Here is a 14,347-nt window from a genome sequence, read left to right on the forward strand (position 1 = left end):
GAATGAAGGATCAAGTACATGCAAAATGTCTACTACACCTGCTGATGAGAAGTATTCCAAAGCCTTCTGTGCAGGACCATGGTACATTAATTTTCCTGAAGCCAAGATGGTGAGGCTGTCAAACAGCTTGAAGATGAAATAGTGAGGTCTATGAATAGAGAAGATAACCGTTCGTCCCTGCTGAGAAATCCTAAGTTAAAAGGGAAAACAATGAATCATTAAATATATGAATCCTGAACTTCTTGGTAAAATATTTTATTCTTGCTATTAGACCATTTGTTCCCAGTTCTACTTGATTTTCTCTTATGGAGTTCTCATCTCATTTTATATTATCTACATGATTACTGGGGAAATGAAATTCAATATTTTTATTAAAAACACTAGGACATGGGCTGGGGATGAGGCTCAAGCGGTAGCTCACCTGGCATGTGCGGGGTGCTGGGTTCGAACCTCAGCACCACATAAAAATAAAGATGTTCTGTCCACCAAAAACTAAAAAATAAATATTACAAATTCTCTCTCTCTCTCTCTCTCTCTCAAAAAAAAAAAAAAAAAAAAACTGGACTTCTTAAAGGATTGTGAATCAACAGTCTGGAATCTACTATAAAGATTCCTGGATAGTCTTCCCAGATTTTGAATTAAGATATAGGGGTGGGTACAGGGATTAATTTTTATTTTTTATTTTTTTGTACCTGGGATTGAATCCAGGGATGCTTAACCAGTTAGCCCTCTTTTATTTTGTATTTAGAGACAGGGTCTTATTAAGTTGTTTTGGGCCTTGCTAAGTTGCTGAGGCTGGTTTTGAATTGTTATCCTCCTACTTCAGCCACCTGAGCTGCTGGGATTACAGGCATGGGCCACTGCACCTGGTAGGAGTCCATATTTTTAAGAAGCATCCCAGGTAATCTGTAAGTACACTTGAGTTTGAAAATGAGTTATAGAGTAAATATTATTAAAGGTGTCAAATGGTAAATTCTCCTTGATCATTTATATCTTTTAGGTTTAATTTTCATTCTTCTAACCTGATAAAACAATTAACATTACTATGTGTTTGCTAAATGCTTTAGAAACAGCCATGTTTTCATGTTCACAATATTGTTATAAGGCAGTTCCGATGTACTTATTTTCTTCTTTTTACATTTCAGGCTTAACGTTCAAGCAAATGATCAAAGGGTTATCGAATACCAGGGAAAAAACTTTGAATTTGATTTCTGGTTTAATTCTACAGTATAAGCAGTGCTAAACTTCCTTTACAAAGGAGTTATAGCTTATGGGTAGAAGACACAATGACAAAATCACTGTTGAAAAACTATATTTGAAATACTTTAGGGACCAGGCATAAAGGTACATGCTTTTAAACCTAGGTATTCAGGAGGGTAAGGAACGAGGATTGCAAATTTGAGGCAAACCTGGGAAATTGAGTGAGATCCTGTCTTTAAAAAAAAAGACAACAAAAATTAAAAGAACTGGAGATATAGTTCAGTGGTAGAGCACCCCAAGGTTCAAACTTTAGTACTAAAAAAAATTATGAGAAGACAGCTTGAATATGCATACTTGAGAAGCAGCTAGTATATGCTAACTGTGTGTGGAAAGATGCTTTGCCTCAAAGATAATCAGGCCAGTATGCCAATAATTTCAGTACAATGGGAAATAGAATTAGATGAGGGTTCCATTTAAGCAAAATAGGAGACTTACATCCCATTATGAAGATAATACTAGTAGACCATCAAAAGTCTCAACAGGAGTGATCTAAGAATAGAAGACAGCTCATTCTTGGAGAAAAAAATAAACAAAGCATGAAATTTTAAAAAATGCTTATTTTGGAAACTAAAAGAAGCTCTTTTTTTTTTATAAAGCAGGACTTATGTGTGTGTATGTGTTTGATAGTGAGATATTAGATGTTGGATGAAGAAAATAACTAAAGAGATCCCCCAAAAAAGGGACGATTAAGTCTTCATTCAAAAAACACAATTGTAGCCAGCAGGTAATAGGGAGCTGGACTGGAAGCAGGAAGCATAATTGCATGACAGCCCTGCTTCCCAAAATGTTGTCTGAGGACCAGTGGCAATGTTATCAGAATCCCCTGTTTGATTCTCCTGTGGAGAATCTTAGGCTCTGTCTCAGTCTAAAGAAATAGAATATGTATTATAACTAGACCATTGATGATAAGAATACACATAAGTCATTTAGAATGACCAATTAGAGCTCCCTGAAGTAGGCAGCATGCTTGTGTGCTACGTAGTGCAAAGCATAAAGAAAGCAGTTATATATTTTGTATCAATCCATCATTTGCTAATAAACATCATTAACATATTTCTAAATAATAAAAATATCTTGGGTATATTCTGAAATGGTACCAGAAGGCTAGACCCATAACTTGGCATCTACACTTGTATGTGCACTTTACATTTCAAAATGAAGATGTTTAATTATCCATCTTTGCATCTTTCTGTTTCTTCTCTGCTAGCACAGAACCTTGCTTATGGGGGCATGGGCACCAGAGGAAGTGACATAGTGATAGAGAGGGTGAGCCATGAAGGTGGTGTGTCTGGCAGCTTAAAATACAAGGCAGAGGGGTTCCAGAGGTGGTAGACCAAAGCAACTGGGAGACTGATTGCATTAAACAATTAAATTACTTAACTGAGAAAATAAGCAAATATATTGAGATAATGGGCCATATCTCTGACTGTCTAAAGTGACTTGCAAAGATTGAAAGGACAAAATTTAAAATAACACTGAAGGGGGCTAGGGTGGTAGCTCTGTGGCAGAGCACTTGCCCAGCATGAGTGAGGCACTGGTTTGATCCTTAGCACCACATAAAAATAAACAAATAAAATAAAGTATAGCTGTCCATCTACAACTAAAAAAATATTTTAAAATACACTGAATTGTTAGATTGGAATTAGGAATATTATTATGAATTCATGGGATTTTAATGATAACATTAAATGCTAAAAGAAATGTCAACATTTGCAGATGTATGTTTATTTGTGACTGACTATCAGAAATTCACATGTAGGTGTTGGTAATGTTGCTCAGTGGCAGATTGGGTACATACAATGTGCAAATCACACAGAGACTCATAAATGCACATGTAAGTATATTTATAATTATTATCTGAGCAAATAAAATATAGAATCAGATTTCTACTTTATATGTGTGTACACACACACACTTACACATGTATATTTCCTAGATTTGTCTACTAAAGGCAATGCCACTAGAAGCTAAGCCACTCCAATAGTAGTAAGTGCACTAAACAACCAGATCTTGGTTTCTAACCAAGGGCACCTTCTACAAATGGCTGATATAGTACAACATGAGCATGGAACATCATAATGACCACAAAGGAAAGAAATGCTGGACAAATGATTAGGGAGAAGTCAAAGAAACACAAAAGCCACATTGAATGAACTCTAATAGGCCCAATCAGAATCAACTTGATCACTAAAACAGGGAGTAATAGAGATTCTGACTCACTGAATCATATGGGAAATGAATAGGGAAGATGAAACACCTCTTTTTTAGATATGCTGTCAACAATTACATGTTGGGCAGCTACCACAAGAGCAGGAGATTTGGGTGCATCTAAAATTGGTGGGGGACATTTGATGAGGAATAGAATTTGGCATTAAATAGTCTATTTTATTTCCCAATAATATACTAATCTATTCCAGTGTGGGGAAAACAGTAATTTATCAGAAGAGAACTCCAGCAGACATCAATGTGATCAGATGATGGAGGTGTACACCAGCTGTGGTGGGTGAAGCTCAGGTGTGTTATCCTGGGAACTCAGCATAGTTTCATGCCTGAGTCAGCCTAAACAACTGTAATAGACCATCTGAAGGTCACTCATGAAATGTCCTAACTCAACCACATGAGAGCCAGAGAAAGATTGAGCATCTTTTCCATATTAGAGGATAAAAAATGAAACATCCAGGAAATACGTGTTTCTTCAGAATCCTGAGAGAGAAAGAAAGCAGGGTGAGCTTGTGACATCTGACTGGAGTTGAAGGACTCAATAATTGTGAAGCTGTCATTGTTAAGTTCCTCACTGGGAGGTTGATATGGTATAGTGTCTTTATATCTTGGAGTTTAAACTAAGGAGTATTCAGTAGTGAGAGAGGATGATGTAAAAAAAAATCTATGTAATGGTGAGCAGAGACATGGAGAGCAAGAAAATGCAGTAAAATGTAACAATTGGAGAGTCTAGGAGAGAAGAGTGGATTTTATTTGTAATATTCTTGGAGCCATCTTATAATTTTGAAATTATTTTTTATACTTTCAAATGAATTTAAAAGTTAACTTTTGAAATGTTGTTTCCTATAAACTTTCCTTTCACAGTCTTCCATTTTTTTTTTTCTTTTTGTTATTGGGAATTGAACTCAAGGGCACTTAACCACTGAGCCACATCCCTAGTCCTTTTTTGTATTATATTTAGAGACAGGTCTCACTGAGTTGCTTAGAGCCTCACTAAATTGCTGAGGTTGGCTTTGAACTCATGACCCTCCTGCCTCAGCATCCAAGCTGCTGGGATTACAGACATATGCCACCATGTCCAGCTCCACAGTTCTCTCTTCTTTTTTTTTTTTTAAAGAGAGAGAGAGAGAGAGAGAGAGAGAGAGAGAGAGAGAATTTTAATATTTATTTTTTAGTTTTTGGCGTACACAACATCTTTGTTTGTATGTGGTGCTGAGGATGGAACCCAGGCCGCACGCATGCCAGGTGAGCGCGCTACCACTTGAGCCACATCCCCAGCCCCAGTTCTCACTTCTTAATAAAAGCTATTGTCATTTCTTTTGCTTCATTCTTCCTCTTAATAGGCCCCAAATCTCAGGCATCATTCTCTCAATTCTCAAAGCCCAGGTCCACTGCCCAAACTGATTGTTTTTTCCAGCCTCAAACAGATTCAGAACCTGTGCTCCTCACCACTGCAGCATGGGCACCTTAGTCCAGACCCCATCCTGCCTCAACAGTTCCTTCTTAGAGTCCTTCATTCATCCTATCCGAACTTCACAGCCTTCCCTATAGCCATTGCCCTGCTCTAATATGCTCAAAATGCTTCCATGAGTCTTTTGTGTTAAGTGCAAGGTAATCAAACTAGATTTAAATGGGTCTGTTTTCAAAAATCAGATTCTCAGTAACCAATCATAAGAGCTCTATATTACCTGAGTTGCATTACAAGGAAGGCCCTCTGTTTAACCCCTTAAGGAAAGTAACTTTCTAATAACCTCTCTGCTATATGTTCTCTTCTTTCTTCTGCCCTTTTCTTCCTATAAAGCCAACACCCTTTGCTCAGTTCATTGAACATTCATTGTTCCCAATTCTAGAATGGCAAATGAAAGCTTGTTGTATCTTTAATAAGACAAAAAATGACCCCATGTCCCTAGCAAAAACAATAGAAAGCCATATATTTACCACTGGCCTAGGAGACCTAGGCCAGCCCAACTTCATCTCACATCATTTCTAACTGTGAATGGCTGAATTCTGGCTTCCCCAAAACTCACATGTTAAAGTTCTAACCCCCAGTATCTCAGAATGTGGCTACTTTTGGAGATGTGTCTTGAAATTGGTCATTACGATTGCATGAGAACCTTGAATGTCCTCACTCACTGGTGTCCAGTTAAGAGGCGATTAGAAACTGGCACAGAGGGAGAAGATGGTCATCTACAAGCCAATAAGGAGGCCTTGGAAAAACAACCTTGTGGAACATCTTGATATCAACTTTCAGCCTCCAGAACTAGAAGGAAATTAATTTCTGTTGTTTGCCTCCAGTCTGTGGTATTCTGTTTTTACACCAAAATCACCCAGTTTCCTTTCCCCTTATCTACTAGGTTCTGTCTCTGTGGTCTCTCTGATGTTCCACACACACCAGGAATTCTCTTTCTCAGGGCCACTGGCTTCTCCTTCCACCCAGAACTCTTTTCTGCAGATACATCAGGTCTCACTCCAGCTCACCTGTCACATGCTTGTGGTCTTCCCTGACCCTCCTACTATTTAAAACAGCTTCCCAACCACATTACCACTTTCCTTCCCTACATTCTTATTTCATCAATCTCGATAACATTTCTTTGTTTGTTTATAATTTTCCTCTAACAAAGAAGTAAGAAAGCCTGTGATGTATTCTGATTTCCCTGAACCAAGAATATATGGTAAACAGAAGTAATCATATATTGAATAAATGAAAGAACTTTACCTTTTCAGGAGCAAAAGAACAGCATTTGTAGTGCTCAAATCTAAACCAGTTGTTGGTTTATCCAAAAACAAGATGGGAGGATCTGTGATCAGCTCCATTGCTATCCTGGTCCTTTTTCTTTCTCCCCTAGATAAAACCTAAAGCACAGATTATTACATTGTCAGCAAGAATGGCACAGTCAGTATGATTGTTGAACAGTCCTGACAGAAATACTTTATCTCATTGTCCTAATTATTGTGAGCAACAAATAAATGAACATGGGGGAGAAGAAAGAAGTTTCTCTTAAAAGTGAATAAACTGAGGGTCAGAGCAGAGCTGCTAAGTAAGTGCGAGACTGGCTGTGAAGCCCATGCTTTGAACAGTCCTACATGTTTTTAAGTATATTTAGGTTTAAGATAGTCTATTAGAACATGAAGAGTCATTGCCCTGACATAGTGAAATTATAGCCTAAAATGGGAGAGAAAAATAGGAGAGGAAAAGGGGAAAACTTTATGGTGATTTATTAGACTTCTAACAACTTCCCACACTGTTTTCACCAAAAGTCCCCAAGTGGACTTACCAAAAATAGGAACATTTAGAGCCAGGAAATGTTCACTATCTACCATACCACACTGGCACCTTTTCAGTTTCTACAAGGTTTTCCATACTGACATTGTCCATGCCCTAACTGAATGCAGAATTTCTACTTTACCTTTTCAGACTTAAAAAAGACAGGTTATTCAACAGGGCAATTGGCTCACTCATTTGAATGAGTCAAAGTCATTCTGTGTGTGAGTAGAGAAGGAAGGTTTTAGGTAGGCAGAAAGTTAGAAGCAATTATGAAATTCAGAGTTCCCAAAGAGTCTCTTAACAGGATTCAAACAAAGGTGCTATTGACAATTGAACTATAAAAGACATTTGGACACAATTTGGAAAATGTGTCCAAATTAATATGAACTCCATATAGATGATGATGTAAATACATTACTCATTGTGTTAGATGATAATGGTATTAAAACAAGGAAGGCAATGTTCTGGTTTGTTGGAGATGTATAACAAGAGGTTATATATATATATATATATATATATATATATATATATAATTTCTATAAAATACTTCAGTAAGAAATAGCTATAGTAACTAAGGAAGAAGATATTAACAACTAAGAAATCTAAGGGAATAGAATTAGGAATTTACTCTTCTATTAAATGATTCAATGATCACATTATAGTAAGGAGACTATCTTTTCTGTTTTTAATTAACTTTTTAAAATTTATATATACAGCAGAATGCATTACAATTCTTCTTAAACATATAGAGCCCAATTTTTCATATCTCTGGTTGTATACAAAGTATATTCACACCAATTTGTGTCTTTATACATGTACTTTGGATAATAATGTCTATCACATTCCACCATCATTTCTAACCCCATTCCCCCTTCCTTCCCCTTCCACCCCTCTGCCCTATCTGGAGTTTGTCTATTCCTCCCATGCTTCCCCTCCCTACCCCATTATGAATCAGCCTCCTTATATCAGATAAAACATTTGGCTTTTGTTTTGAGGGGATTGGATAACTTCACTTAGCATTATCTTCTCTAGCTCTATCCATTTATCTGCAAATGCCAAAAGTAAAAAAAAAAAAAAATGAACTATGGAATTCAATTAGATTATTTGAATATAGGCAGTCAGTGACTACCTCTGCATATTTTTCCAGCAAACATAAGCAAGAAATTTAAGGCTGCGGGTGCTTAATGTTAAAGAATAGAGTAGAATCCCACAGAAGAAACTCAAAAGTCAAGTCAATAAACAGATGAAAAGCAAAGACAGCTCAATCACTAAGTACACAAAAAATAAATGGTAAATAGTGTCATCCTAGGGTTATTCTTCCATAACAAATATATTTCACATGCAAGAATATCCACAATAATACAGGAAGCATCAGCCAGTAGAACCCCAACTTTCATTGCTTCTAAGTCGGGGAGTTCTTAAGGAGGTGAACCATTTATAGTCTCAGTAGCTCATTATCACACACAGCTTCAAATATCTGCTCAGCAATCCCTGCCTATAGACTGTTCAACTGTTCAATAGTGTTAAGTTGATGCATTCCACTCAATTTTTCTCTCTGATGCCTAAGTAGGCATTAACTGTCACACTTCACTCTTTGTCACACTTTCACAACTGTACCTCTCAAACCTAAAGAAGCCTGGAATATAGATCTGGAAATAGGACTGGCAAAGGAAAGGAAAGAAAGGAGAGAGTGAGGTGGGGATAAGAAAACTGACAAAGAAAGGCTCCAAAAATTCTCGGTGACTATATGAATTAAAAGTAAATTATAATTTGACAAAATACAATTTTGAAAGAAAAATTAGACATACAAAGCAATAATCCTTGGATTCTTGTCATTTATCAATTCCAGAAATTCACCTCAAAAAAGTCATGGAACAAAGGTCCCAGGAGGAAGAGAAAGAAAACAGCAGTTAATAGCAGGAAGAGAAACAGGAAGAAGAAGGGTTAGTTCAAACACATCAAATGAGCCATGACTTAACAATGAGGGTGGAAAGGGTCCTGTGAGGAACACTCCCCACACCAGACCACACTCCATTCCTAGGATACAACCATTATTAAGAGTATTTTTCCACTTAATTCCCACCTTCATAGTATGTAAGTAGTCATTGTTCTCATCATTACAGAAAGCAGCCACTTTTGACCCCACACATTTTGGGGAACACACAATTAGGTCATAGCATCTACACAGGAGGTCATCTTTCATGGTTATGATACTATCAGGTTTTTTCACACTACCTTGGAATTTGCTACTTTATCCAGGTCTAAATCTTCAATGACTTTATTGATCCTTTTATTTTTTTCATGATTTGTCATAGCCGTTGGAAGCCGAAGAGCCGCTGAGAACAGTAAGTTTTCTCTCACTGTCAGGGTGCCCATCACGATATCATCCTAAATGCAATTTTTTTTTATTTTTGAAATCAGGAATCAACATTTTCCCTTTACCAAAAAATGTTCTATTTTTACTTTCCATTAGGAAATTGCCAAACATATTCAAAAATAGACAGAATAATATAATAAACTCCACATCTTCAAAATTCAGTTTCAGTAATTATAAACTCATGATCAGTGTTGTCTCATATATAATTTGAAGAAAATTCCAGACATCATAGTATATAGTTCTATGTGTATATAAAACATAACCACAATATGATTATCATACCTAAAATTTGTTAGTGATAATATTTAATATCATTAGATTTCCATTCAGTTTTCCCTATTTCATACTTGTTTCTTTACTCTGTAATGATTTTAGATGCTTAATCATAAATCTGCTCCAGGCTGGACTGACTTCTCTCTGGGACGTTTTTTCACTAATTTTCTAAGTTGAGTGTACTTTTCCCTGTACATGTGTCTTCTTCTGTCTCATTTTAATCTCCTCAGTCATATTTCAGTACATGTAACTTAATCCATGATCTATAAAAATAATATAACCAAGGTAAAGTTCAAGCTAATAGTAAACTTTCAACTATACCAATTGCAGTGACCCACATAAAGATAGCTGCAGAGTCCAAGAAAGTCATTTTCATTCTCAATCCGCACGCCAGGTTTGAGCCCAGGTAATCATGCCCACTAGAACAAGATACAGCCAGGTTGCTTTGTACAAAGATTTGCAAACACATCTTCTAGGGAAAGGAAAAAATGCTAGAAGGGTAAAAAGGACAACTGTGGACACTTGTAAATTATACACAAGCCAGAATTGATAACATTGTCCAACAGGGTCATTTTCCAAGTCCTCCTTGCTTTTCCATTTAACTGTTGAGATGGAAGATTATGAAAGCTGGTGGAATGAATATTGGTTATGTGAGCATGTCACATAAACAACTAGAAGCATAATAAGCTGTAAGTAAAGAGTATGCTCATACAGATGAAAAAAAAAGGCAAATTTACGAATTCTTACCTGAACCACATAACCCAAATTACATTTGAAATTATCAGATTGAGGTGCTCCATTGATCAAAACATCTCCAGATAATCCAGATGCATCTCTCCTTGCAGCTAAGATATTTAGCAACCTATAAAAGGACATGTATGTTACAGATTTCTCTCCTCCATTATAGGCCATATCTCTCATATTCTGCTAAACTTAGAAAATTTACTACTCCAGAAATCTGAGGTTTAACTAAAATTATTTATATGTTTAAATTATCATCATCTTTTTGTTGTTGTTGTTGTTGTTACAAGAAAACCCAAAAGTATATAAGCAAAGCCATGTTGGCTGATCCAGCACAGTCTTCCCAAATGAGTTTCTAGCTGTCTGAATTTGGTGGATCCAGCTCGGGCAATGTGCTTCTTTACCAAAAAATAGAATTCTTGTCTTCAATTATTATTTCAGCTCCATCCTCCCACTTTTATCATTATTCCCTTTCTCCCCTCTCCAATCACTTCTAATATGGCCAACATCACCATATCAATTGTTTAGTTATGCCCTAGTAAACTTTAAAAAGTCACCTTTAAAAATCACACAACAACTACACAGAAGTGGTTGAGACATATTTTCTGTTATACTCACAAAGATTTCCCTCTACTTTGGTGTGCCAGAATAGCATTGAGACCAGGTTTCATGATTCCACTGTAAACACAAAAGCATGATGATTTATCGTTCTACTTTAGATGCAGTACTATTTATTTAGACTCTGCAATGATACACTCAAGGAAGACTGAAGAAATTGCAGGCAGAAAACAAGCACAAAATCAAAGAAAAAAAGACTTATTGGTTAACAGAAGTCTAGTCTATGAAGGATGTTATTATTAGTCAATATTTATAAGAAAGATGGATCAGGTCCCTCTAAGTTCCTTTCAATTATTCTTTAAACCATGATCCTTTTTGGACAACTATTCCATTTACAATAACCTCAAAAATAAAATAAAGTACTGGGAATTAAATTAACCAAGGAGGGGAGAGACCTCTACAATGATAACTACATGATGTTGAATAAAGAAAATGAAGAACTTAGAAAATAGAAAGACATCCCATATTCTTGGATAGGCAGAATTAATATAGTCCAAATGGCTATACTACCAAATGCAATAGACATATTCAATATGTGTAGGTACCTGCATACATACACTCCCTAGGTCTGTCAATTTAGAAGGCACAGGAGCAATGACACCCGAATAGCAATGAGTGTTCAAATCACCCAGATCATGTTTTCTCAATACCATTCTCCAAAAATAAACACTGGAGGATTCCAGGACTGGGAAGGCAAGTATACAATAAATTTGGAACTTCTTTCTATGCCAAAGAATTAAGATTGGTGGGATGAGTTAAAAAATAAAAAATTAACCTGTTTTCAAAAATTTCCTACTGACTAAATCAGCATCAATAGGAGTATGAAGATAAATAATACTAATGAAGCATTACAATTGAGTGTTATTTTATAGAATACAAATCCATACTAGACACTGTGGTGCACTATTGTAATCCAAAGACTCCTTATGCATATGCAGAAGGATTGCAAGTTAGAAGCCAGCCTGGAAAATTTAGCAAGATACTGTCTCAAATCAAAATATAAAAGGACTGGGGAAGTAGCTTAGTGGTATAGTAACTCTTAGTTCAGTCCCCAGTAAAGGAAATTTAAAAAAAAATACAATCCATGAGTCTATACAGTAACCAAAAGGAGAAATGATGAATGAAGATTTTTCCTATAATTGGAATGCAAATTATGAGACAATGAAAATAGGAACTCACCCTTTATCAACCATCATAGTGGTTGCTGATCCACACAGGAGTCACCACAGTGGAATGAAACTCAAGTTTAATAAACAACAAGATTCTGGAGTAATATCAGAGTATCACCATTCATATTAATCAAGTACAAAGAGGAAAATGGTGATCTGATGGTGAAGTTTGACAGACAGCAACATAACTAGGTGATCAGTTTTAACATCACCTGCAGTGGGATGGGACTAGAAAGTACCAGGATGGACAAGACTGCAGAGACACGATGTGGTGGTTAGTCACTTATGTGAGGAACACAGTGAAGAGTGATCCTCAGGACCTCTCCTGCCTTCACTCTGAGGATACATCATTTCTTGGTTGCTTCCAGAAAACAATTGAGTGATCATACAGGACAGGAATCATCTTTCTAGAAAGTAGTACTAAAAGAACTAGGGATAAAGGTGTATCATGTGGATAGTGTGCTCTCAAGTGACTCACAAAAATCAGTAGTAACAATGGACACAAATGAGACACAGTGATGGGAGCAAACAGTGCAGTGTGGACAGTTAAGAAATCTGGTGAAAGGGTTATGCACATGCAGCTTTACATCTCAAATTATTTCAAAATAGATAACCAGACAAATCTCTCAAACAGGGTGAAGAATTTTCCTCACCCACACATCTGCTGGAATGGAGAATTTTTTTTCATAATATTTTTTTAGTGGCTAATGGACCTTTATTTTTTACTGATTTATATTTAATGCTGAGAATTGATCCCAGTGCCTCATGCATGCAAGGCAAGCACTCTACCATTGAGCTACATACTCAGCCCTTTTTTGATAATTTTAGCATTGGTAAGAGAAAGCTCAAATGCTAGATATGGATAAAAACTAAGCAAAATAAAATTCTAAGAAAGTAGGGAAAATTAATAAATTCTCATGATCAATTTTTGTCTTATTGTCTTCTTAAACAATGAACAGAAAAGCAAAAATCCAAAGAAAAACCAAGATTCTCATGACCTTTTCTTGAAATATTGTCATCATTTTCAATAATGATAGTGTTATCCAACACAAACCAAAAATAAGATAATGAGAGTGACCCTTCACACATCAGAGACCATTTGAGTCCAGCAGATAGGAGAAAGTTTGGAAACACTGCAGCCAGAAAAATATGACCTTATCATGAATAAAAAACCAGAAATGTGAATAAGTATGAAAAACAATGCTTGCTATGTTCGTAACAGTAAAAACAAAATAAAAACGTCAAGACTTACTACATTTTATAAGCCTAACAAAGCACAAAGCAATGGCCTCCTCCTTTGTAGAGATGCAGACCACTAAGCCATAAACTCAGTGTGAACTCTTGAATAGAGGAGACCCTTAGTATATTGAGTCAGTAGTCTCCCAGGTAAGAAAAGATAAGCAAGAGGAATTGGGAGTGTAGCTCAGGGGGAGAATGATGACCCGGGGAGCACAAAGCCCTGGGTAAAGTCTGTAATCCACACTCCTCTACGCTCCAACAAATAAAAAAGGGGGGGGAGAGATAAAGTGAAGGGCAAGGTAAATATACATACCCACAGTATGTTTGAACAACAATTCAATATGCATGTGGTCAATGACATTACTTTCTACAAAAAATCTTGTCAGCATTTCACGAATCAATTTTAATGAGTCAATTTTAATTCACTAAATGGAATCATTTTAGTCCTAGTTTAGTCAAAAGGAATGAAAGCATGTGTCTATACACCAGCACAAAGACTGAAACACAAATGCTCATAGTAACTTTTTGGTAATAGGCAAAGCCTGTGATGCCTGAGATAGGTCATTAAAGTGGTCTTTTAAAAAGTTCATATACATACTTGATATTTGATAGTAATTTTTTCTCAACTGTTTTCCTACAAAATACAAAGCCACTCTTCACTTTTTCCCGATAGCAGAGGTTATGGAGACTTAACACAGCCCCTTCAGGAAATGTCTTCAGGTCACTGGAGGTCATCTCAGGGAGGTCACTGTTGTTTCTTTGTAAAAATGGGATATAATCCTGGTCATTACTGGAAGACATCTTGACATATTCTGCCTTTCTGTAGAGGGGGAAACAATGTAAGTTGATAGTCCATATAAATGTGATTGTAAACCCTTGCTACTGTATTTAAATCAATTCTGTTTTAAAGTGTGCTGCACTAGATTCCTTTCTAATAGTCAGCCCACATCACTATGATGAGAACAATCTTTGAACCCATAATGGAAGGAAAAACAACTTTGAATCCTCAATTAGATGAAACACTCAAAATTAGATGCCAAATAATTTCCTGATAATTAAAAAGTACCCAAAACTCATAATGGAGGTAAAAGACAGGTGAGCGTTTTAAGTGCCTGATATAGTACTTGAAAACATAGTACGACACAACTTACACTGAGGGATAGCCTACACCATCATCATGTGCCA

The 14,347-nt window shown here is 36.3% G+C and overlaps 1 protein-coding gene across 1 annotated transcript in view; it reads right to left on the bottom strand.

Moving 5' to 3' along the window:
• The window catches only part of LOC144251235 (broad substrate specificity ATP-binding cassette transporter ABCG2-like), a 29,250-nt gene extending 15,287 nt beyond the window's left edge, over window positions 1–13,963 (bottom strand). Inside the window, 6 exon segments of the mRNA XM_077794265.1 lie at window positions 39–190; window positions 6,197–6,333; window positions 8,960–9,133; window positions 10,143–10,257; window positions 10,755–10,814; window positions 13,761–13,963. Coding sequence (XP_077650391.1) covers window positions 39–190; window positions 6,197–6,333; window positions 8,960–9,133; window positions 10,143–10,257; window positions 10,755–10,814; window positions 13,761–13,963 — 841 coding nt within the window.
• Window positions 13,964–14,347: the final 384 nt, after the last annotated feature.

The sequence above is a fragment of the Urocitellus parryii genome, assembly GCF_045843805.1.
Source record: "Urocitellus parryii isolate mUroPar1 chromosome 10 unlocalized genomic scaffold, mUroPar1.hap1 SUPER_10_unloc_2, whole genome shotgun sequence".
Taxonomy (NCBI): Eukaryota; Metazoa; Chordata; class Mammalia; order Rodentia; family Sciuridae; genus Urocitellus; species Urocitellus parryii.